This window comes from Echiichthys vipera, assembly GCF_963691815.1.
Source record: "Echiichthys vipera genome assembly, chromosome: 10".
Lineage (NCBI taxonomy): Eukaryota > Metazoa > Chordata > Actinopteri > Perciformes > Trachinidae > Echiichthys > Echiichthys vipera.
The window spans coordinates 9,510,383-9,536,763 of NC_139835.1; the positions used below are offsets into that span (position 1 = coordinate 9,510,383).

Below are 26,381 nucleotides of genomic sequence, written 5' to 3' on the forward strand. Positions count from 1 at the left end.
TGTGAGATGGTAAACATACTTGTTATATCAGATAAGATTATTTTTTTGCCAATGAGCTCTTGAGCAGAAAAGGTTTGTTAGTCTTCGCTCACACACGGTAAATGTCATTTGTTCTTTCAACATCAGGTTGTGTTGTTAATGTTCTAACTGGATAATAGCTTCTTAAATCTGTCGGTCCTCCGTTTTTTTGCTTTACAAGGACTAATACAGACTACCTCCACCTGCTGGTATGGAGAGTTTTTTCCTCTCATATAGACGAAGAACATAAGGGCTGGTTGGCTGTCAGCTGTAGTCTTTGTGGTATGTTTTTAAGGTTAAAGTTTATGAATATTAGGGGCATGGCCTCTTGAGTGACAGCTAGCCTCTGGCCCTCACTTCTCCTCGGAGGTAAACGTCAGCCAGATGGACATATCTCCCTCCCCCTGACGTCACATACATGCCCATTTTTGGTAAGAGGAAATGAGGCGGAGTCAAATTCTGACAAGATGGCGACTCCCGTAGGCGAGGACCAAGTTGAGAGAACGGACCTCGACGGATAGGCTACGTCCATTTTTTTATACAGTCTATGGTTCAAGTGCTTTGTCTATGTGGACGAGAGGCAGGTGATGTGAGGTGATGCTAGAGTCTGCCTTTCGCCCGTAGTTCTTTATGTTGGGTTGGTGTGTCTGGGACTTAACCCTACACTCCCAGTTTTGTGTCATTTTCAAACTTGTAGTCTTCAGAACCAGCTGTACAAGACTTTGTGCAGTTCCATCAAAGTTTGATAAGACTTCGTACAACTTTTTCCACACACAGTGATACTCCCCAAGACCTACAAAAACAGACCATGAGGTGTAAAACTGGTGGACTTCTGCATTGAGTCCAGAGGGAGGCAGCATTGCAGGGATGACAACAAGGGCCCCACAGTAGCTTTGGCTGGGCTTAGCCACCCATTTAGAAAGGTTAAAGGTCTGGGCTTGTGTCCAAATAAACAGCAGTGAATCCCTGTTGGTGGTGGAACTAACGCTAAGACAACAGTCCAAAAGCAAACAAAACCAATCCCGCCTTACCTCCCCTCAAATAAACACGCATTCCACTGCTCTCCTGTCAAACTCTGAATTTAGACAGTAACAGTGTCAATACTGCCACTGCCTTAGGCTTTGTAGGCTCGTCACAGTCTCTGTAAATCACGGAGGCTTGAGACACCATGCAGTGTCGGAGGCAAACGAAAGGGGGCACATCTCTAGTTCCTTGAGCGGATAAGGTTAAACAGAGACATGAGACAATATTTACCATCATGCACATGCTGAAAAGAGCTCTGATGGCTCCCAGAAGTAAAAGGGTATGATGTTAAAGCTGGGAATGTGACCTTTTTATGGTTCCTTGGTGGCTAGTGATGCTCTAACGACCGCGCTCATGACACACAGACTGCCCGTCTCACCTTTAGCTCACTATTAGGCTTCGCCGCATTTGTCATCTCTGCTATGTAGCAGCTCACAACTCTTGCGACCTCTCGGTGAGGTCAGGTCAGAGAAAAGGTGGAGCCCTGAACTCTCCCCGTCGTTGAAGGCCAGCCCACAAGATGGCCGCGTCTTCCCCACAACAAAGGACTGAAATGTGAGAAAGGATTAAAATCTGGGAAATCCCCCTACCCTATCTATTTTCCGTCTTGTTTCCACAGTGACATTCTGGTGTGCGGCAGCTCTCTTGCCTTGCTCGTCCTCCTGCAGCATCCCCTGTTGCTATCTCTAGCTCTGTCATTACCCAGCCACCCATATGCATAAAACAGACCTCATCCTCCCTGTGCTCATCACCGCGCTTTTTAATTGCAGGTTTGACTGACTCAAAAATGGCGATGAGGCTTTGGCCAGCTGCGAGAATGACAAATAAAACTAATTACAGATGAGAGTCATTAGAAGACGTTTTGGATCGTCAACACAGACGTGCGAATCCAAGAGTTGAAAAAGATCTGCAACCAGCATATATGTCCGGGGCTCATCGGCCCAGTCAAGTAGAGTCTTGGACGTGGAAAGGCCTTGGCGAGTTCTTTACCCATGTTGGCTTGTAGCTGACAAACTTTCAAACAAATTCAGTATTTAATCATCAGTTCACCTCAACTGAGTTTATTCCAAGCATGGCTTTGGAAACAATGGAAATGCACACAAGGGAGTGTGTGACCGTTTGTTGTTCTTTCCATTGGACGTTCCACCAGTCCAGTTGGGACCTCTGATCCATAGTGTATTTGAAAAGCTGTGCAGCGTTTGCTTGTCTTGCTACTGTATGTGTTTAGTCTGGTGTCGAGCGTGCACTGACATCAAAAGGGCAAGGATACACGAAGCTGCTGCAAGCATAACACTGAAGCTGGGTCACTGTCAGCTGGTGTAAAGAGTGCAAGCGACAGTCCACACATGCTGTGGACCAACCATTATTTTTGCTTTATCTAAAAAATCTAGGACTGTGCATCAAAACGTTTCCACATCAGATAGTGATTTACCTACATATATTCCCCTCATTCATTTTATCTATCTATTTATTTGTTTTTTGAAATGGAACACAACATATTAATGAACATTTACATGTAAATATGTATGGGATTTTAGCCAGGTGGCTTTGTTGCATCCCTTGTCCATTACTCAAAGTTAGAGTTGAATAAATAGTGACCCTGACATGAGGTCACTCACTTACTAGCTCTTTTAGCTTTTTGTATCCCACCATGTGTGTTCATTAATCCATCACATGTTCTTCATCAGTGTATAGAAAGTGCTCAGTTGTCATGGAGATGGATTTGATTGAGGTCCATGTGATTTGGTCAAAAGTTCCAGAAGGAAAGTAAGTAAGTGGACCTTTTAGTTTATAACTCTCTTTCCTTTCATTATTTATCCCTTTAGGACAAAAATATCAGCTTAAAAGAAAACAACATGTGTATAGTATGTGCAGTGTCAGATTTAAAAAGAAAGTCCCTCTTATTACTTTCAATATGTCCCCTTCCTAAAACCGTCATACAACTATGTTTATTAAAGGTGCTGTACAACAAACCCTAGTTTCCATATACTAAATGCTGAGGGTATTTACATTTTTATTGGTGTCAATGATCAGCAACAACAGTGATTATGATGCATTATTTATTTTTATTTTATTATTTATTTATTTATCTTTAATTTCTTTGTTTGCTACTTTGAAGCCGTAGCACCAGTGTTTTTTTAAATTAAAGAGGAGGTTGCAAAAAAGCCCTGTGGATGGCTTTGGTTTGTTTGGAACCCTGCCACTCGGGGGTTCATCAAACAGCCCAAACCACTGCATGTTTGCATAATGCATGTCCTCTCTATAAGCCTCAAACTGTCAGTGTTGCACATTGTGTCCCCTCTTCACTTTCTAATCAGCTCTGCTATGATACTTTATACCTTGGGGAAGAGTCTTGGAACATGTTAATTAAGTGTTTGTATTTTTATAAATTGAAAGTGCAAAACCATCCTTTCCTACAGTGGACAGAAGTCATTATTACTCAGCTTTATGGTTTCTTTGACTAAATAATTCAATGTTGGCTCAAATTAAACTGAAGTGAGTTAACACTGCATCCTTATAAGCTCTCCAGTGAAAAAAAGGTGGTGTGACCCGCTGACCTCTGTTGACCCTGGTGGTCATCACTGTTGCTAATGAAGAGCAAAAGGAGGAGGGGGATGTTGGCTTGTCACCCCACAAACATGCATACAGCCCCCCTGTCTCCACAGCCTGCAGACGAATCATGTTCCACAGCTGAAGGTGAAGAGTACGCTGGAACTGTTACTGACTCTTGGATGCATGTAGGGAAGAGACGTGGACAGTGAAGCAAGAGTGCTGCCCTGTTTTCCTGCTTTATGGTTGCTTGGAGGCAAATTATCAAGCCAGCAGTGTTTGATTGTAAAAGTGCTTGTTAAAGAATGAATCCTAATGCTTCACCTGACTCACCGAGTATCTGGCAAATGTAAATTTAGCATGCAACAGAAAGATTAATGACCGGTAATTACTGTTTTTTGTTTGTGTATTTATTTGTTTGTGGATACTAATGCCTTGAAAACGTGGAGATGACATCTTCCAGCTTGCCCTTCATCTGAACTGGTTAGGAAAGCTGTAATTATTGTTTGACTAACATCATCGCTGACGCTAAACTTAGATATTTTCCAACTTTGTGGACACTGAGATGTAATCAGTGCTACCCTCGCTTCAGCAGCCTGTACCCTTCTTAGCCACGCCGTTGTAAAAGCACCAGATAATGCCAGTGGAGAAGGAAGGGGAGGACGGTGACGGTGAGGGCTGATTCATTCAGGGATGGAACGGATGACGGAGAATGAAGCAGTTTATATAATGTGTGTGTGTGTGTGTGTGTGTGTGTGTGTGTGTGTGTGTGTGTGTGTGTGTGTGTGTGTGTGTGTGTGTGTGTGTGTGTGTGTGTGTGTGTGTGTGTGTGTGTGTGTGTGTGTGTGTGTGTGTGTGTGTGTGTGTGTGTGTGTGTGTGTGTGTGTGTGTGTGTGTGTGTGTGTGTGTGTGTGTGTGTGTGTGTGTGTGTGTGTGTGTGTGTGTGTGTGTGTGTGTGTGTGTGTGTGTGTGTGTGTGTGTGTGTGTGTGTGTGTGTGTGTGTGTGTGTGTGTGTGTGTGTGAGAGAGAGAGAGATGAGACCAGATGGACACAAGACAATGCCAGAAGAGAAGATGTGCGTAAAGGCACAGAGCCAAGGACAAAGTTACACACATAAAGAATAATGCAGTGCAGACACATTCCCATACATATGTTCATGGGGGTAAAAGTGCCCGGAATTGATATTTTTCCCCTCAATACATTACTTTATTTATTTATTTGTTACATAATTGATACATTTTTTAACACAACCCAGCCCTGAACAACAAAAGCCATTGTGGTTTGGACAGTTTGTCACGGAAGACAATGTATTTATACATCGCACCCCACAGAGGATTTGAATGGAAGCATCTGCACAGATATTAATATATTTCGCAGTCTCTGCATACCAGGACTCTGAGTGATTGTCTGCCATGTTTTTTTTTTGTTTTTTTTTATAATGACAGACATCCAAAATAAAATCAACATGACCGCTGTGATTTCAGATTAGATTGGTTCTCAATATGACACAAATAAAGAATGAAAGCGGGTTTTTTTCAGCACAGACATGCTATCTGCATCACTTAAGTAAAAGTATTCAGTATTCCACACCTCATACTTGTAGCAGGAGTGCTTTTACAACTATTTTCCTGTCCAGTTACACTCTCTTCCAGAGTCCACAAGAAACCCCTGGTGAGACGGGGACAAAGATTTTGGAGGTGAGGGGATGACATCTCTGCGGCTCGTTCAGTCAAAAACGTCAATTTAATAAAGAACATATACTGTGAGCTTCAAGGGATTGGAAAACTGAGGAAAAGTTCCTTGGATGAGCAGAAAAGTATGGATGCAAATACGGGTGCTCATCACAGTGGTATCACATCTTTCCACTTCCACGCTGCACTGAATGACACGGAGAGTTCCTCTGTCACAGGGTCAGTGAATGCAACACCAGGAGCAGAGAGGGCTCCAGCTGGTCTCTCAAGGATACTTAGGTATGGGAATAATAAGTTTGTCAGTGTCTCTCATAGTCGTGTATCCACCAGAGGTTTGGGGGCTAATATCTTAAGAAGAATGTAGGCAGACTGAGACAAGAAAGTTTTCTTCCATCGGCAAACCCTTGAATCTGAATTCAGGTGTGAATGTATAGAACGTTACCTGCCCATTTTATCCAAAGAAATGAAGTCTGAAAAAAAACCTCGCCCTGAGGCCTGATGATAATGTGGCGGGGCCCCTCCTGCATAGGATCAAAGTCTTAGGGACCCTGATTAAACGATGGAATGAAGGAAAGGAGGATTGGAGCTGAAGAAAAAGAACAGAACAAAGTCATTCCTTTTCATGCAGGCAGCCTCAACTGCTGAGTTGCTGCCAGGTTCCTCTCAAACTCTGAGAGGCATGTTACTCTCGTTCATCTGTCTTTCCCCCCGTCTAGCAAATGCATCAGGATTGATCTATAAGTTTAGATGTTAATATGTCTGCCCTGGATGCAACAGTGGAACAAGCCCACCGTTTGGATTGTACGGCGTTTTTTTGGTTCAAAGTTTTGTTTAGGTTTGACTCACATCGAAATACAAAAGCTAAAGTGTTACTCAGCCTGTTTAAACCTGATGATGGTGCATCCTCAAACGGTGCATTTTCACCTCCACGTGCCATCTCCACTGATCTCCACACTGTATGAGAGAGAAGATTCATGACAACCACTTTTTCCCTTGTGAGCTTCGATTTTTCAGTTCCATATGTGCATATATATGCGCGGTTCAGGTTGTGAACTCATTTTTTTTGTGGTTCATATTTGCATCCCTAGTTTGCACACACCAGAGCCAGTCCACCTGTGTTCACTGCACAAGGAAAACCCAGGAATAACCACGCAGTACATCCTAAGTATTCTGTGAATTCAGCACCTGTTTCTGCATGTTAAACAGCAAAGATAGAATGATGAAAATGTCTAAACTAATTGAGAAGCACAATAATTTGAGAAGATGTGATGCCAGTTCAAAATTATTTCTATCCCAATTTCAATTATACCTTTGTTATTTTCATAAAGCAAGCAGTCCCTTTTTTGAAAACGATTTATTTATAAATACGCAGTATTCTGGCCTTGAACAGCAAGTCACTTCTTATAATATATGACCTACATGTGACTACAGGACTATAATTCAGTTTAATAACAGTGATCATTATATTCAGTATGCACCTTGTTTTAACCACAATGAGAGAGAGAAAGAAAGAAAAAGATCAATACATGAGGTGCATTTGAAGTCTGAGTCAGGCTTTATGTATTTGCCGTGGTGGCAGCTGAGACAGCTGACTTTCAACTTTGCCAATGCATGCACACACACACGCACGCACACACACACACACACACACACACAGACACAGACACAGACACAAACACACACACACACACACACACACACACAGGAAGTTCAGTCATGCCGACATCCAAAGTGGTATAAAGCTAACCTTAAGATTTTTTTTTTACTGAACCAGACAAACACGGAATACTGTTTGAGGCACACAGAGTGTAAACCTTGACTTTATTCCCCTTTTACTGCAAATTAAAGTTTTGTAGCTTTTTCCGTCTGATTTTACGGGAAACATCTGGATCTCTCGCACCGCTGGAGCACTGGCCCCGGGTGATTCTGTGCCGCTCAGCTGTGAGGGCCCGGGATAATGAGCAGGTATCAAACAGGCTCCTATGGATAAGCTGGTCTAGGTAGGAAGGGCCGTCCAACAGCATCCGAGACCACCGTGCCAAACGTCGAGACAGAGCGTTACCTCTTCTCACTCAGATAGTGACCATAGGTACATATGATTCATGAAGAGATATATAATCCAGCAAGTTTACTGCAGCATCTTCACTGGTTTGTCCCTGTAGGGCTTAATGCACGCAGTCTTCATGTCATAGCTGAACCAGCATGATTAGAATTAGTCACAGAGATCACAATGTCACACTCTTCTCTCACACAGAAATCTCTCAATTCAAAAAGCACTTGATATTGATATAGCTAAATGTATCTTTTTTTAAACACCAAGTTCAATAAAAAAACAAAAGAACTTGCGCTAAGAAGAGAGCATTTTAAGTCTGGAGCTCAGTCTGTGAAACTGACACACACACACACACATTTTTGTCACAGAGTAAGGTTGTCACAGTAACAGAATTTAAAACTTTAGTACAATACAATTATATAAAAAAAATACGCTATATGTTATTCAGTACCACAGCAATATACAATATTGTCCCCCTGTTTAAAAACTTAACACCCTGCAACCAAAAAGAGTCACTGACCACACGTCAACATCAACACACAGTCAATTATCTCATTCATCGCTTCTTCTTTAAAAACACATTGAACGGAGGACTATTGGAGTACCAATACTTTTGGGAACCTTAGAACAGAGTGTGTGTTGTGTGTAATAAATGAAAGGAGAATGTGGGTTCGGTGCATCAGCAGCTGGAGGAGAAAGCCACTGTGCTCGCAGGTGTTTCCCCTTCAAACCACACCGACCTCGAGAAAGTCAGACACACTGGCAGCACTCTAAATATAATCATTCCCCCCACATATTTAAGGCCTCACCTGTGGAACACAATAGCCATCTCATAGCAGCATCCTCTCCTGAATGCTTTTATTTTGTAATGCAGTTTTCCACCTGGGAAATGTCTGAAACATCAGCTCAAAGGAAAGGGCGCTGTTTGTTTGGCTGCTGATGGAATGATTAAAGCTATTTCAGAGTGTAACCTGAAGTAAAGATTGCAACAGTGCAGAGTTGAGCTGAAACAGCAGCAGAGAGTCAGTTCACCATTTACACCAGTAGCTGCTGGGTAACAATGAGCTCCTTTCACTGTTTAGATTGCATCTAAGCACGTCTGGGAAAACGAGATGTAAACAATTTGAAATGTTTTAGAAGTGAGGGAGAGATTCAAAGGAATTTCTCCAGTCCTCTATTTCCCGGATCCTTTTTTTCTTCTTCTCCCTGGAGCCGCAGGCTGGGAGTTATATCGTCCTTATCTGCGGTTGTTGGGGCTCCCTGCTCGTTAAAGAGCCCAGAGCCATCGGCCATTTCAGATGATTACTCGTTATTTAAGCGGACATGCGTTTTATATGGCTGAGTTTGAAACGGGCTCGAATTTCCCCCACTGTTAATGAAGCTGTATTTTTTTATGGTCGTTTTTTTAAGTCTCCGTTTTCATCCCAGAACGAGAGGAGGGGGAGTTCTCACACCCGGCAGTTAAACCAAGCGTGCTGGCCATTTTTTATTTTTTTTTATTTTTTTTCATAATTATCCAGCAGCCACACGATAAACCTTGGTCTAAATTTTTTTTTTAAATGATCATCTTATAAAATTCACCATAGATTTGCGTTCATTCTTTCTTTATCATCATTGAGTTAATTCCCTCAGCCGAACCACGTGCTATTATATTATGGGATCAAATCAACAGCTGGAATAAAGAAAAATCCACCAAATTTCATTTCAAAAATATGTGTTTTAATAAATAAGCAAAACAAAAATGTACATCGGACGGAGTTTGGAGACTTGCTAAAGAAAGTCGGCGAAATAAATCCATGCAGCAAACGACTCTAAATTGCATTGGTCCCTTTACAGGCTATAGGCGTACTTCCACAGGTATGTGTGTACAATATGCATTCATTTATATATATTTATACTTTGGTTTAAAGTCTTTGAACAAACAAAAAATATATATCCTTGTTGAAACACAGGCCTGTACACATTTCAGGTCTGTCTCCCCCCCCCCCCCACTCTGCCACAAACAGCTCCAGAAAGTCAGAAGCAGTGTGATGGATCCACACACGCACACACACGCACACGCACGCACGCACGCACACACTCCACAAGAGTTTGTAGTTGTGGGTCACATTACGTCTCTCCGCCTTTGAGGTCGATGGGTGCTTCAATAATTCCTTTGGTCTTCATACTTTGTAGAAGTAAACAGTCTGTGATGGAGAGAGAGAGATAAAGAAAAACATTATTGAAATGAATAATGCATGATTTTGGCTTTTGTTTGTGAGGATTTCTTTTGTTAAAAACATTCCCTGGCTCACTTAACATGTGGGAAGTCATTAATGAATCGATGAGTAAAACCACATGGCAACGGCAGGACCATTTTCTGCTTGAATGTACAGCTGCAGTGCAAAGCTTTTACTTTGAAACGCCTGAATAAATGCACGCCTTTTCATTCACTCCTGCAACAATAAAATGCATAACTCCTCAGAGCAGCATTAACAACACGATCCCTATAATACAACCCCGTGTGTAACAGCTGGGAGTAACATCCCCGTGTGTAACAGCTGGGAGTAACATCCCCGTGTGGATTTGGATATTAATTTTGCACTTTTATTCCATGCGACACAGTGAACAAAAAGAATAGTGTGCCACAGAAAAGACACTTTGTAAGCGTGTTATAAAAACTACACTACACTCTCCAAGCCTTTGTTATTTTCCTTTACATTCCATGGAGGTCAATTCAACTGAAGAGAAACCCTTCCAATGCACTGCGCTTACACACAAATCACTGTAATGAAGCATATTTCTCCACTGATGGTTAAGAAGACAACAGAGCCTCTCTGATGGGCGGTCTGCTAATTACATGTGAGGCCCATGAGAACCAAACAAACCCCGCTTCTAGTTATTTTAACACAAAATGTGCTTTGTGCTCTTTCAAAAGCTTTACTCAGACCATCCTATGAGGAGTGGCCTTAAATTGGACTACAGTAAATGTGCTTTTATTTTTTTAAGAGCCAATTCAATTGTTATATAAGCTCAAACTGACAAGTGGGTTTTTCACAATAAGCGACCAGGTGTTTTCATTTGGCCGTGATGTCATCATTAAGACGTCCTCTCCCATCGCTGTGGCGCGTTTTAAAGCCGCTGCGGGAGAAGGTGAACGCTCCTGTCAGCTGTCCGGCCAGTTGTCTTGTCTCTGTGGCTCACTGCGTCACTGTCGCGGGCTCTCACGACATGAACCGGGCTGCAAAATACAAAATAACACGAGCCAAAAAAAAAAAAAAAAACCCGCCTGCTTGTTAATGCGGCCCTCTGTTTTTATTGTCTTGAACTTTCATGTCCAGCCGAGTTGCCCATTCCTGCGGTCTCCGCACAGGAAAGCACTCTATTGTGGATATAAATTACCCGTGGTGGCATTACAGCTGCGCTTTGAGGCCCAGTGCTTGTGTGTTTTTTTACCCTGCTCATTATGAAATGCTATTAAGAGAGACTGAAGAAGGATTTACCTCACAAGTCACAACTGGCTGATTTAATGCGTTTCTGATCCAAAATAGAAGAGGCTTTATTCTTGACTTGGCTTGGCGCGTAAAAAAAACCCAGAACTATTATTTGTATTAATCCGCCTTCTTCCCTGCGCCTAATCCTATTTTCTAAAACAAATAGTGTTATTTTCTTTCCACATCCTAAACTGAATTTAAACGTTCAGGTGTGACTGAATGCTTGGATGTATCTGCATGTAATCTGATGGAGCAGTTATCTGTGGGTCACCTGAGCCTTTTGCGCAGCAGCGTCCGGATGCAGACGCTGAGTCTGGGGTTGGAAAGATGCTGAGGCCTCGGTGTGAAATCTGTCGCGCACATAACAAGCGCGCGCAGCATCAGGCGAGCTTTTGGAATGTGAAGTGGAAGTCTGCGCGCACAGCTGATGCGCTTTTGGTAACCATCTCAACATCTTCGAAGATCCACATAAACAGACGATAATCTGCCTCATATCCATGCCCGCTCACATCACCATCTATTTCATTACGCATTTAATATGTTTATATCAGTACTTTGTTATCAATCCTGTTTTATTCACAATCTCTCCAATAATTAATAACCCCCTTTCCTCCAGCTCTGCTCCTCCGCATCAGTATGATAATGTGTGGCTTCAGTTCGTGGTACCCACCGCTTTGGCATTGTAAGTGAAGGTCTCTGGTGCTAATGAGATGCTGACATAGACCAAGCACCCTCCATCCTCCACACGGAGAACGCGTAACTGAGTCTTTCGTGCGCAACGTAACTGCAGCTGGACATCTTGTTGTCCATCTCGTCGCTCTGCAGCACCTGACAGAGAAAATCAATGTATCTGGAGGCGAGCTTCAGCGTCTGTATCTTGCTCAGTTTGTCCGAGGGCAGCGTGGGGATGATTTTGCGCAAAGACGCAAAGGCCTCGTTCAGAGACTGAGTCCGCTGCCTCTCCCGGACGTTGGCCAGGACCCGCTGGTTCTGCAGCTCCTCGTACGACTGATTGCTGCTCGGACTCGGTTTTTTAACCCGTTTCACCGGCCCCGGGCTGCTGCCGCTGCTGTCCTCGCTGGACTTTTTGCTTTGTCTCCTCTTCGCCGGGAAGCGTTTCTGCTGTCTGTCCAGCTCCTCCTCACTGGTCACCAGACTATCCACAGGGGAGACCGGAGAACTGGAGCCCTCTTCCATTTCTTTCTTGAAGAAATGCAGGGATAGAGCAGAAAAAACGCTGTCCACCTTTGAAGCCGTGGTTACAAAAATGTGTAGATATCCGTAAAGATGAGGGGGGACTGTTTTCGAGATGTCTCACTCTCTGCGCCCCTTGCTTTGGGAGAGACTGGTTTCAAACTTAAAGGTTAAAGGCTTCTCCTCACGCAGGACGTTTTTTCCTCCAATTTTTTTGGAAACTTTATCCCGGTTTCAGATGCTAAATAGTTTTGAGAGTGGAGGAGGAGGGGTTTTGGGGCGGAGGGGGAGCTAGAGCGCGCGCCTCGGTCCGCTAATAAGCAGGAGGGACCAGTCATGGTTTCATGTGTCTGATGTGACTGAAACAAGGCGCTTATTTACTGTCAGGAGCTGCGGGGATTTGTGTGATTCTCCCCATTTGCGCCAAATAGTCCCGCCATCCAACGGGCTACTTTTGTGTGTGTTTTAAAACCCCAATTCATGGAATTATGATGTTAAATAATTACAGTCTTCATTAAACGTGCGTCACTTACTTTAGAATGATTTTATTCATCTCGAATTATTGGTGATACTCCTAAATTTATAGTTTTAGATTATGAAGTCATTTGCATATCAAATACTATATTAAATAATTACATATAGTCTTCATTAAACGCGCGTTACTTACTTTAGAATGATTTTATTCATCTCGAATTATTGGTGATGGTCTTTAATTTATAGTTTTAGATTATGAAGTCATTTTCATATCAAATACTATATTTAATTAAAACACCTCTAAATAAATGACGGTTGAGGAGTTGTTTTAAAGTAAAACATCAGCAGGTCAATACAAATCAAATCCATGAATTATGGGATTATTATTGTGTGCCTAACCCATAGGCACTCTCTGCGGGGCCTTTCATATCTGCTCAAACCATCCATGTACAGTAAACACTAAGTTCCCCTGTCCGCTCCATGGAGGCCGATTTACGCACAAATTCGTCGGGCTTGACGAAATCTATCCGCTTGATCTTTAATCGAATGAAGTCCGTGTGCTCTCACGGTTCCCATAATGTGGAAGTCAAACAGGAAGGAGGCTTAAACTAACCGAGGAGCTCTCCGGTTTCTGCGGATACCTCCAGTGGACGGTTCCTCCGTGCGTTTTGTCAGCGGTCCGCCTCTTCATCTGTCATGTCATGTTTTCCCTACACACAGCAGCGCACAGGTGGCTCACATTATAGAGCTGAATGTATCCACTGCCAAAATGCACAGTTTGTCCAAATCAGCTGACTGACCTCGAGAGATTTCTGCGGGTTTATATTGTTGTGGGTTCTTTGGTTTGAACAAGTGTTCTTTTGCTCTCACTCGTCTTTTTACTTTTTTATTTAAAAACAGAAACAACAAGAGAAAGAAAAATGATAATAATATTTTCTTGACACCGGGAGTGATCTGCTCAATTGCGTCTTATGTTTTTAGAATGTATTATTTTAGAAATACAATATTGAAGTCATGCACATAAGAGTGTCTTTTTTAGTTGTTTTCTTTTTAGAAAAGAACACTTGGGACATATCTTTTCTGTAAAGTAATCTACTTAAACCACAAAACATCATATTGTTCCCTGAAATTATAACAAGGCTTTAATGTGAGTCTATCATTAATCAAATAGTACTAAATAATGGCCTCTTATTAGGAAGCAATTTTGCTAATTCACACTGTAGTGTACACTTTGGTTCACCGAGAGGATGTGAAAATAATCAAACTCTAGTATCTCGAGAGCCTGTGCCTGTGTTCTGTGTATTCTACACGTCCAGGGAGACTGTTTTCTGTAAATGGGGCAGAACAGAGTACCTCCTGAAAGTTGCACAACATTGTTTAAACCCAAGAGGGCTCACTTGGTATTGGGACACATCCTGGTTTTCCCTTGAAAGCCCTCCTGCCCAAGGAAACCCTGGTCTGCCTTGTGTTTTGGGTCTCACTGGTAATGGTGACTGTCACACTACTTTTACCCAGTGCCAGAGCTCTTAATTCAGACTCTGGCATGCCTCATCGAGGTCCAAGTGTGGTTACATTTTACTGGTTCCTACAACCTTTATAAAGCAGGTAATGTTTCACACGTGCAAATATGAAAGTCATTCTCAAATAAGTGCAGTGAATTGAATGAAAGGAGGAACATGCGCATACAGGATCACACATAAGCACACACACTTTCCCTGATTATGCCCTCTGACCTCCTGCTCCCTGGCTCAGCTGCAGGAGGCCTCCATGCCCAGGGGAGAAGGCTCTGACTTTCAGAGTGAGAGGCTGATCCTGCACAGCGTCTGTGAGGTAGGTTCTGCATATACACAAGCAGGAAAAGAGCGAGAGGGGCCCCTGGCCATGCAGCACTTTTCCATCCACTGTATGCTGTACGCTCTGGGCAATGATAAGCAAGCTCATATTCAAAGAGGCAAACAGGGAATGATGAGGATGACAGCTTGTCCTGGATCAGAATTCATTCCACTGCAAAAAAGAATGTGAAAAACTGTGAGAGAGCTTAAACGTGATAATTCAACATACAGTCTTGACACTGCAGCATACACACTTTTTGTCATTTAACTCTGTTTTGAACTTTTCCTATTGAAGTTGATTAGATATTAAAGGTCCAATATGATGCTGATTTTGATGTTCATACTTGTATTTTTGGTTTTCTACTTGTACATATTTTTCTCATCCTGTCGTTCAGAGTATACCTGTATTCACCCTCTGTCTGAAATGTTCAGTTTTAGTGCCCCCTCCTGAAAAAATCTGTCTGCCCATATGAAGTATAGTTGTGACATCACAACTATACTGATGGCGCGTTTAAAGACAGCGTTTCTGAATACAAGCTGTGTGTATTTAAAAAAAAATATTTTTTGCATTTCCCTCATTTTGTTAGCGTTCGTCTAGAAATGTATTTACTTTTAGAAAGTAGTAATAATTCTATTTGATAAATCCCACGGCATCTTTGGCCACTGTGTAAAGATAATGAATATTACACTGCCATGTATCATTCAAGCTCAATTTATTGGTTATATTATCTTAGAAATCCTGCAATTCTGTGTAATACAAAGCAGCTGGGCCTTTCCTCTGCTGAACATCTTTGGTTCATCTTGAACCACTTTCTGACACACACACACACACACACACACACACACACACACACACACACACACACACACACACACACACACACACACACACACACACATACACACACATTCAAGTGCATGCATAATGTATACTGTACATGGGTTAAAAAGCCCCACACACACACACACACACACACACACACAAACACACACACAGACACACATACACAGGCAGGCATATGCTTGCACACAGGCCATGGCTTTAGATCCTCTCGCCAAGATCATTTGGGGTGAGACTCACAAGTGTTTGTGGGGGGATGAAGTCAAAGGTAACTGATCCTGGCAGGCACATGGACAGTAAAATTCCACTCATCACAGCCTCTAACAAATCATCTCTTCCATAACTTCCCTCACACGTCCATAGCTGTCCATGTCAGATGAAAGATGAAGGGAATCATCACGCATCCATACATTTGGCCTCTTTCCTCTGTTTTCCTCTCCCCCTCCACCTGTTTTTGATCTCTCAACACCACCGCATGGCCTCACTTCGTGTCTCGTGACCAGTTGTTTCTATTCGTGATGCTGATGTGACGGAGGCAGAAGGATGTGCATGCGACAGGATGTGTTTTTCACTGATGTGACAGCAGAAAGGATCTGGGCTTATTAAGGCCATGCCCTCGACTCATGTGGAGCTGGTTTTAAATGTGTCAGACAAGACAGGGGTACGTCATTCTGCTCTGCTGAATTACAGCCCGAGCTCATCTTTGATCTGTGAGGCAGGTCATCTCTCTCTCTCTTCCGTCTGTCTCTCACTTCATTTTGCCGTCCTTCCCTCTCTGACTCTCCCCTCATCTCTCTCAGGGGTTCTTGCGAGAACCACCAAGAATTCCTCTGTTCTCCAGTGAGTGCTGGTGACATAAACATGATATTACAGCCTATATATGAAGAGCTCTTTTCCAAAACGAGATAAAAGCCAAATTTAAAAAAAATGAGTTTGTCATGCCACTTTGCCGTATACAGAACCTTTTCACTGCTTCATTAGTGTTTCATGCCAAATCGCTATATTTCCTTGTTTAAAATGGTCTCAAGATTCGGTTCCTTTCCAAACCGCGACCAGCGCCAAACCTATTTTTAGCCTAAATGCGATACGTCCTCTTGACCAATCAGAATTCAGTGAGCGTTCTATGCGACCCAACATGGCGGCGCTCTGAAGTGGGAGAGTTTTTTGTTTCGTCCGTCTGTTCAACATGTTCAGACTAGGCCAATAAACCATTTTGACAAGATACATTGAATATTAACCAAATGAGTGGGTCTGGGTAAAAAATTTAATTTTCCTGAAAACTATTAAAATGGATTTATAGCGTTTTGGAAAACAGCTCCTCATATCCATTTCTAAAATACTTTGCTGAGGTACACTTAATGATCCATTCAGAAAAACTTTTAAATGACCCATATTATAGAAAGTGATATTTTAATGTCTTTTTTTCAGTATAAAGATGAATGAAGTGCTATATAAATAATGTGAAAGTATCAAAATGCTCCATCCATAGAGGAATGCGCACGGCCGTGTTCAGTAACTGGGCTACAGTGGCATTACAGTCATTTCCCGCCTGCAATGATGGTGCAGAGATGCTGAGAGCGCACCGCTTCTGGGCAGGGGGTCTTAAAGAGACAGGCGCTAAAACAATGTTTCAGAGAGAGGGTGAATACAGACAGTATGAGTAAATAATAAAAAATTAAAATAAATAAAATCATGTGGTTTTTTTGTACATGTTTCTAGTAGAAACTCAAAATAGTAGTATGAACCTGAAAATGAGCATCATATAGTACCTTTAATATTAAAATGACTGGACTCCACCAGGATAAACACAACAGTGACTTCTGCTCAGCTTCTTTTGACCTTATCTTATTTTTTCTTGGTGCCAAAAAGGAGTAATACTATATATGCTATAATAACACTTTGGGTTTGCTGTTGTTTTTTAAGACACCCTGGTCTTTTCTAGGAAGTCGTTGGTCTCTCTTTTGGAGTGTGATAAAAACAAAAGCTATGTCTGTTTGATTGCGCAGTTTTTTTTCCCAGTAAGGTGTGTAAATGTGAGTCAATGAATAAGAACTTGCATTTCAGACTTGATAGCATTTGGAATTTAGTGTCCAGTTAATACATATGAAAAACATTAGAGCCTTTGTATGAAAAACGACTCATTACACAACCTTAAAAGAAAAGAAAGAGAAAGTGGAATCATTCAGAACATATAAAGCATTGTTTTCTTTCTTGTTAATAATTGTTCAGTGTTACGTCAACAATTGCAGCGGCCCAAAGCGCAGACACTTTCATTTATGTGGAAGAACAAAAGTGGCACTTAACATTATCAGTCACAGGCAGTGTTTCTAATAAAAGCCTGGATTTAGCAGAGGCCTCTACAGTGAATGAAACAACAGGCAATATCAGTGAAAGGTACATATTGGGCAATAAAACCATAGGCACCTCCACTCATACAGCCATTCTTCAGTAACTCTCAGTAACGCCAAGCGTCCATTCATTCATATATCCACACTTCTCCTTTCTGCTGCCCTAGGGTTGATGACAAGGTGTTTCTGAAATCGCATTAGGGGCCCTTTCATAAAGGTTTCATTGGGAAGTGTGTAACAGCTTGAAGCATTTAGGCTTTGTTTAATACGATGCAGACTCGCTGCTCATGCTTTGTCTCCTGTGTGGAAAGGAGCCCGGGATGCCTGAGACCCCCACTGTCAGAGTTTGCTTTGATATCTGGAGATGGAGGGGGAAGCAGGGCAGAATAACCCCCTCTACACCCCCTCAAAAAACCTGTATGCTCAATACCTGACTTTGCCCCGCTGCCCTTGAAGAGTTATGGCAATCCAATGAACAAGCCGAGCTTTGAAGTGCAGCTCTCCAGGGCTTTACACCCTATGGGAGATGTGCGTGAAGAAAAGAAATCATCATGTACAGTGACTGTACTGTGTCCATTTCAGGCACATGCTGTATCAGTTTGGTAAGGTAGCAAAGTTCCAAAACACTCACTGGTCATCAACATGAAGATGAAAAATATAAATAAAAAAGATAAAATATGTGTTGCATGAAATTCACGAAGCCTTGGTCCAAAGTGAGTTTTTCGCCCTCCACATACACACACACACACACACACACACACACACACTGTGGGATCAATTTGGGGTTCAGTGTGTAGCTCACGCACACTTCAACACATGGACAGGGCCAGTTGGATCAAACAACCTACCCCTGTGATTAATGGTTGCACTGCTCTACCACCTGAGCCACATATTTATATATATATGTATACACATGGATTAGTTGTGGAGGACGCTGTTTATTTGATCATTTTTTTCTCCGAGATTGAGAGAACTCAAAAAGTAACAAACCTTTAATTCAACCCACGCTCAACTCAAATGCACTTCATTGCCTTGACAGTTACAAAAAACAGTGTTGCCAGAGCAATTATGTTGGCTATAACACAATTATATTAATTATGCATCTCCTACTTCCAGAATCTGAACTTTAACCAGGCCAAAATAGAGGGAAGGTGTGTGTGTGTGGGGGGGGGGGGACTTGTTGATAGGGTCAGAGTAAATTTGCAGAACAAATGACATAGAGACTGTGCACTCGGGTGCTGATGGGGCAGCCTCCTGCGCAAATAACGCAGCTTAATTAGTTCTGCACTTGTGACCCTGGTGCCAAGGTTAGCATGACGGTTGGCCCAGGTTCGCAGTGCGATGTGTTGGCCAGGTGGCCCGACTAGACTGGGCTGCAGCAAGGTTACACTCGGCTCAGGCTGCTTGGGGGAGGCAGTGCAGGAAGGCTGGGCAAACAAAAGTGGTATTTGCTCTGCTGATTGGGATAGGACAAGTAGGGTGAAGATCACCGGATGTCAACACGGGGGTGGCATTTACAGTCCACTGTCAGTCCTTCAATGTCACCTGTGTCACCAACAACACCTCAGCTCTGGACTGTTGGCTTATTCTCAAGCTACAGGGCAATGAATCTTCTCTGTGGCTCAAACTAGTAGAATCATTGATGAAGTTACACTGTGAGGGGTGTAATGCATGCTTCATTTCACTGCTAACCCTGATAGCTCTCTTAGCTCGCACTGCGAACACCTAAGTGTCCTGAAAGCTGACACTGTTTATTTCTCTCCACACAGTGTGTTTGCTCTGGCCACCAGGAGGGCTGCAGTTCTAATCCCAGGAGGAAATTATTGAATGTTCTAGTGCTCATCTGAGAAGGCTTCAAATGCGTGGCCCCCCACTGTTCAGGGCCCCCGGGGACCAGTGTAAAGTCGACACCGCATTTCTCCTTCACACACTCTGATCTGAGTTATTAGCTCTGAGGCTAAGAGCGTGGTTTTGTGAAGAGGAGCTGTAATGAGAAAAACAGGTGAGCTATTTAACTAGAGTTTCACAGCTATTAAAGTGCCAACACACTGGGTCACCATGGTGATGAGTGCAGGGTGCAGGGCTTCTGGGGAGTCAGCATTTTTTGTTTTTTTGAGAGTGGCGGGTGTTTGTTTTATGTAAGTTATTTGTCTGTTTTGCAGAATGTATTCCCTTCATCTAGTTTTGCAACATTTCTCAGTAAAGGATGAACAATTGCACAAAACAACTTCAGCCTAGAGCACAGATGATAAACACTGTTACATAAGTCGAAATACCTCACTTCTAAGAAAAGGAAAACCAGTACAAGTTATGGCTGCCAGTTTTGAGACAATCCCTCTGCACAGAACAGTGCTTTGTGAAATACTGTTCAGATATTGTTCAGCATCTGAGCTGCAACATATTGAGCATGGCAGTTTTTTGGAAAAGAAACTTAAACGATCCATTGTTGAGCATACAGAGAGCTGAAGTTGTCATCTCTTGTACATGCGAGTCAAGCTCATAGACTGTATATAAAGATGGACAACCCGTCCCCACTTCCTCCCACTGTACAAAAGGGCACAGTTCATTTTCCCAAGAGTGTTCTGCATAATCTCTTCCTAGTGTGCTGCGATTGGCTCATACTCGTTACGACAACCAGTTACAACGTGTTGAGGTTTGGAAACGGTCAAGGTTAGGGCAAAGAGGTCATTGTTAGAGTTAATATTAGCCAATCACAGCAAAGTAGGGCGTGGCTAGGCAGAACACTCTGCAAGCCCAAATATACTGGATACAGATGCTGCCATGTTGTAATTTGGAGCCAGTCCACACAGTAAGGATCTAGCCCATCCAACTGTCCGACCAATCGAGTCAATCGCAGCTGTCAATCATGACGTTTCATAGCATCAGATGACTTATTAAATTCAAACTGCTCGACAAAACGAACACCTGTACAAACATCAGATAAGAACTACCTAAAATGACAGAAATCATCTTTGGCAAAAATGTATTTGATGTGTACTTTGATGTTTTAGTTTGGCCCATGTTCCATCTGCTAACATGGAGGGGGCGGGACTTATGACCTACACTGCAGCCAGCCACCAGGGGCTGATCGAGATGTTTGGGAAATCTGCAGAATTCGTACTAAATATTGTACGGACACATTGACATGGAGTTTAATATTATTGCTGTGGGGGTGGATATGTTCTCTCACTTCCTCAGTGGCAACTGCAGACAGTCTTATCACGCAAGTGATATTTACTTAAGTACTTAAAATTTGCGGTAACCTACTTGCTACTTTACTTGAGTATTTCAATGTTATGCTACTTTTTACTTCTACTTCACTACATCTCAGAAGTAAATATTGTACTTTTACTCCAATATTTGATTTATTGTCTGACGGCTTTAGTTTTCAGATGGTAGTTTTTTATCCCCTTCCTGACCAGTGAAAACCGCGCATCTCCAGATTGTGTTGATGTTGACTGTTTGCGATAACCTTTATATGTGAGAAAATGCTCCTTCTTCTTAAGCTACAACTTTTGAAAAAGCCTCATGGATCACCTGGAAATGCATCGTCACAAAGCTGAAAACATAAAAAGTTGACTTTTCAGAGATATGCCGTTCTCACAGGACAGGAGTACAAACATATGGTGATAAAATATGATGCAATATGATATAAAGCAGTTAGAATTAGTCTAACCTTAAACATTCATATTTATCTGGAAACATCATACGGTATATAATAGCAGAACACTGAAAGGGAACATTTACTTCACAATCAATGCTTTTACTTTAAGTACATTAAGCTGGTAAGACTTACTTTTACTTACAGTAAATAATGTTTTGAATGCAGGACTTGGTTTTAGTACCTTTACTGAAGTAAAGGATCTGAATATTCTTGCTTTTAACCTAAGACAAGTGTGGCCTAAACGCAGGCTTTGTAGAAGTTTTCTGCGAGGGTAAGTGAGTTATTTATCATTCTCATGTAATTCTTTAGCCACCGAGTTTTCAATTTGACACATTTCTGACCTTTCCACAGGGCTGTTTCAGATCTCCTCCATCCAGACCTTCACATTGTTCCAACAGGATGTGATGCACTAATTATATTTACAAGTGCAAGGCCCAAACGCACCAACGTGATAAACACACCTGCCGGTCCATGGCAGAGCAGCTTCACAGTGTTTGTCAGTTTAAGTCTGCCGGATGTTAAATCAATAAACCAGCTCGATGAAAAACAAGTGTCCTGATGCAGTCCACAGACTGGACGAGCCTTACTCATTCTGGCCCCCGAAATGTTCCGCTTGGCTGAGGCATATCTCATCTGAATGGTATTCAGAGCTGTTTTCGATGGGTCACGATCTCACAGTGATGCCTCCAAAATACTACACGGTGTACTGAACTAAACTTAAAGTAAAAACCTTTGCTTTCTCTGGAGCTTTCAACTGTATCTCATGAGCTTCATCTGCGAATGGAGTTTGCTCAGTTACAATGGAGAAAGCATAACAAATGAAAATAATGATATACTTTGTGCTTGTTTCCTCTATTATCTCTGAAATACAGAGTACTGTCATTTTGTCAGCAATGCTCAACTACAATAGTGTAAAAATGACTAATCATTTTATTTTATTCATTATTTTTTTACGGAAAATACTTGACACGTCATTGTGTGAATTGAAATAGTGCTTTTTAAAATCAGTTTTAATTATATGGCACCTTTGAAAACAGTTTACAAAGTGCTTTAACATACAAAGCAAAAACAGGACGCTCATACAGACAAACAGGCCAGTCAGAAGCAAAACCAAATGAATAAATACTGACAAATGAATTAATAAAAACCATAAAAGGATGACAATATACCTTGTCTCTTTAATGCTAAACTGTTTTTTTTGTTCTTGTTTGTGACACATTTAGGTTGAAGTGCTTATTTTCCAGCTTCGTATGTGTGACATGTGCAGCCCGAATATGCTGTATATCAAATACTACAGAAACAGAGCTTTACAACTTGTGGCAACATTCTTTCTAAAGCTCTCAAGCTTTTGTTTCTGACCCCAAGTATCAGTGTGCCACATGAATGAATCCCCTAAACTGATTTAGCCAACTACTACCACTAGGGGGACCCAGGGGTCACTGAGCATCAGAATGCCACAAAGGTCACTTGCACTTGCTTAGACACATACTTTTAAAAGTCCAAGTCCTATATTATATATTACTTTTATTATTGAATCTTGTCTTTCAGCACCACCTGTTTCTTATATAACCCTGTGTGTCTTGTGTGCCCTTACATCAAACAGATGTACAGTATGTAGGAGGGGTCTGTGACACCTGTAAGAGCAGTGCCTTTCCCCCCAAGAATCAACTCGACACTTTTAATAGGTACCAATACATCTTTGATCTTTTTTCATTCTCATTCATTTGGGCTCCAGAATAACTAGAGACCCGTTCACCGAGACCAAAACTCCTGAGAAAATCATCATCTATACATCACCCTTAAGATATGTCTGTGTCCTTCCCTAAGGGCTCTATTAGTGGCACTAACATGTGCAGAAGAAGAATGGGTGTTGTTGACTCCCTTTGCCTGTTTTACACATTTGACCTCGGAGCAGCATCTGTGCACCGATGAGAGAACAGCTCAGGCTATGAGAAACTACACTGCTGAAAAAAAGAAGCTGGGAAATTTAGTGTCATCATCTTTACATACATGATGCATGATACATAATGACACTAAGAATCATCTGCAGTGGCTGAGCAACAATTCTGTGCAGTAGATGTGGTGCTATACTGGTGTATGTAGGGAAAACAGAGGTACAGATTTAAACGGTGCATGCAACTCTTCTATTTGTTTCCCCACTGATAAATCTGATTGATATATTGGGTGTACATTTTTTTCTAGGGATTTTAAGGATGGCAGTGTTGGTCTAAATAATTAAAGAATGCATTGTAAGGCTTTTTTTATATACATTCATGTTCCCCAAAGGATGGATCCTAATGACTCTGGCGATGCATTAACTTTACCGGTGCCAGTACCTGTGTGTCATGGGGTTGTTGACACACAGGTACTGGCAGTTTTGTTGTCAAAACTTATGACAATCCCATCAATCTTGTCTATATTTTGCATTTAGTTCTAGCAAATGTAAGTACGCTAACACGCTTAACTAAGATGGCAAACCTTATACCCCAGGTAACATAGGGTTGGGCAAATTAGTCAAAATCCTCTATCTCGTTATGAAAAATTTAATATCTTGATAACAACATATAGCATGTTGTCCGATAACTAAAGGAATAAATAAATAAATAGTCTGAGGTATATGAAATAAACACATGGTGAAGGCTAGTATTGTATATTCCTGTGAGTTAAATACTTGACAAATGAAAAGTATTTTCTGATATCCGATATTAGATAGTAACGCGTCACCCAAATGAAGTAAATACTGCCATAATGTTGTTCAGCCGCTGGTTTTTCAACATTGCGATAGAAACGATATAGAAAAATACAAAGGATATGCATTATTATATAGTTTTATCGAAAATACCGTCATATCACCAAGCCTTATGCTAAACATTAGCATGTTAGCTCTGTCTGGCATGGTGACATTAGCATTTAGCTATTACAACCACACAGAGCTGCTAGCCTGGCTGTAGGCTCTTATGTTACCGTCTTGACTTGTTAGTCAGACGGCACTATAACGATAACCAAAAATGTATTTGTTAACTGAGTTGATTCTTCATATGCTACAAATCAGTGATTCAGAATATTTTCCATATTGTTGAAGACAAGTTGTAACATTTACTTTTTACTGCACTAACACCCCACACTATTTCATTTCAGTTATCCATCCATTAAGATGCAAATTTATACTTTAGCTCCACGATGAGGCCAGTTGCAGATGTTAGTTTAGTATGTATGTGATGCCAGACATTCCATGTCCTGGATGTTGACACTCTCTGTCCGGCTGTTAAGTCGTGACGTAACACACACCCTGGTCCGAGCCGTTCTATCCTAGTATTTCTACAAAGCAGCAGTGCCGTGTTCCCCGTTGTTTGAACAGATCTGAGTTTTTTTAAACTACGTAATTGTTCACATGTCTGTGATGTTTCATTTGGACCCTGAAATGGTATTTTGAAAGGGTGTTACGTCAGACTTAACAGCAGGATAGAAGTCATTTGAACTAAATTTTGCATGAAAATCTCTTGTCCTGTTTAACTGTGCTGTTAGGAACAGCAGTAATTTAAGGGGTATTTTAAGTAACTTTTCCACATTAAAGTGTCTAAAAATGAATAGGCCCCAGATAGGCTATTTTGTTGAGTTGTGTACTTATATTCCAAATGTTTCTAACAATAAACCCAGAGAAATCTGCAGTTTTATTAATGATTACATTTATTCACCTGTCAATGTCCCCCCTTTGTGTTTTACACAGCAGCTGTCATAAATGTATTCTTTTATCCAGTTTTAGGCCACAAATTTACAATCCACTTTTTAGATGTTGGCTGTTTTTAACTATATATATTTTAACGGAATAAACTATTTAATCAGCGGACGTCTGGATCTGATGTTGTCAGAGAAACAAGCTAAACAAATGTTAGTGGTAGCGGGGCTCCAAGCCCGTCCAGGATGTCCTGTGTCCTAACAGCCTCAAAGAAACACCTAGTTTTTTCAAAAGTGAAACTGCTTTATTTAGTGTTTTTAGTGGTTTAAATCACCTGATCCGTTAGTCTTGAGAAGATCTCTGCGGGTGATTGGCTCCTGATAAAAACCTCCTGAAAGATGAAGACTGAAGGAATGTTGGTGGAGACTACACCTCCCATGATCCCACACTACTCCACCAGCGGCAACAGATCTCTGCTGACCGCTGATCCAGGTTATGTGGTGACTCCCTGTCCTGAAGTGCTGACTACATTTATGGGGTGTGTTTGCAGAAAATGGTCAAACTTAGTCATCTGGAAAAGAAATATCCATCCAAATCCAGTGTGATTTTGAGTCATCTATACAGCTAACAGGAAAAGAAATCAGGGACAGAGGTGGATGGCTGACTCCTCTGACATATTAAAGATCTCAGTACAAAAATACATTATAGCACAAATAAAACCAAAGGTGGAGAAATGCGGATGCTTATTCTGTTCCTGAGTCACATCATAGAAACGCAAAAAGGCTTTTTCTGTGGTGATCCATTTAAGAAAAAGGACTTTCATTGAACACAAAGTAGCTTCTAATGTACAGTACATCACAATAAACAGAACAATAAATAATCACAGTTTGTGGAAATACATGTCTCAAAGAGTATTCTGTTATAAATACACCATAATAAAGAATAAATAAATAAATAAATAAATAAATACAACAGATGATAGAGGTCGCACATGAAACAAACAGTACACTAGCAGCCCTACTGCCATGTTTGGAAACAGCACCTGACATGCTAAAACACATTGCACTGATCTGCTTCTCACGCCCATTGTCACATTTACATGATCAAGGCTCTTTTTAACACATCGACTCGCAGACTAATGAGCGAGGGTCCAGAAAACACTTCAGCGCTACATGCAGAAGTATGAGCCCTTAGGAAGTCCATTCAGTCTCATGCCAGTGTGCCCCTCTCTCTCTCTGTGACAAGTGCCATCCATGGGCAGACAATGCCAACCCCCTTTCCCTCCCCAGCCCCAGAAACAATGACTCTCAATTACCAGTCAACAATAAATTAGAATATTAAAAGCCACGGAGGATGAAGGAGTGGGTGAGGTTGAGAAAGCCTGAGGTGTGTGACCCAATGAGAAGTCTGCAGATGTCGATCGGTCGGATCTGTGGCGCAGGCCGGCTGCCTGTCTTTGACATGTAGAGAGAGAGAGAGAGAGAACAAATCTGAACCTCCTCCTCGCTGCCATCTCCACACTTTAGGTGCCCTGTGTTCCTCAG

At 41.8% G+C, this 26,381-nt stretch overlaps 1 protein-coding gene across 1 annotated transcript; it reads right to left on the reverse strand.

Moving 5' to 3' along the window:
* Positions 1-9,055: 9,055 nt before the first annotated feature.
* Positions 9,056-12,200, reverse strand: twist2. The gene is made up of 2 exons (XM_083921503.1): positions 11,479-12,200; positions 9,056-9,521 (listed from the first exon to the last, which is right to left on the reverse strand). Exon 1 carries the CDS (start codon positions 12,003-12,005, stop codon positions 11,511-11,513), a length of 495 nt encoding a protein of 164 aa, XP_083777629.1. The 5' UTR covers positions 12,006-12,200; the 3' UTR covers positions 9,056-9,521; positions 11,479-11,510.
* Between the last annotated feature and the right edge of the window lie 14,181 nt (positions 12,201-26,381).

Excerpts from the sequence above, each read along its gene's own strand:
- twist2 (XM_083921503.1), bottom strand. The coding sequence starts at position 12,005 with ATGGAAGAGGGCTCCAGTTCTCCGGTCTCCCCTGTGGATAGTCTGGTG.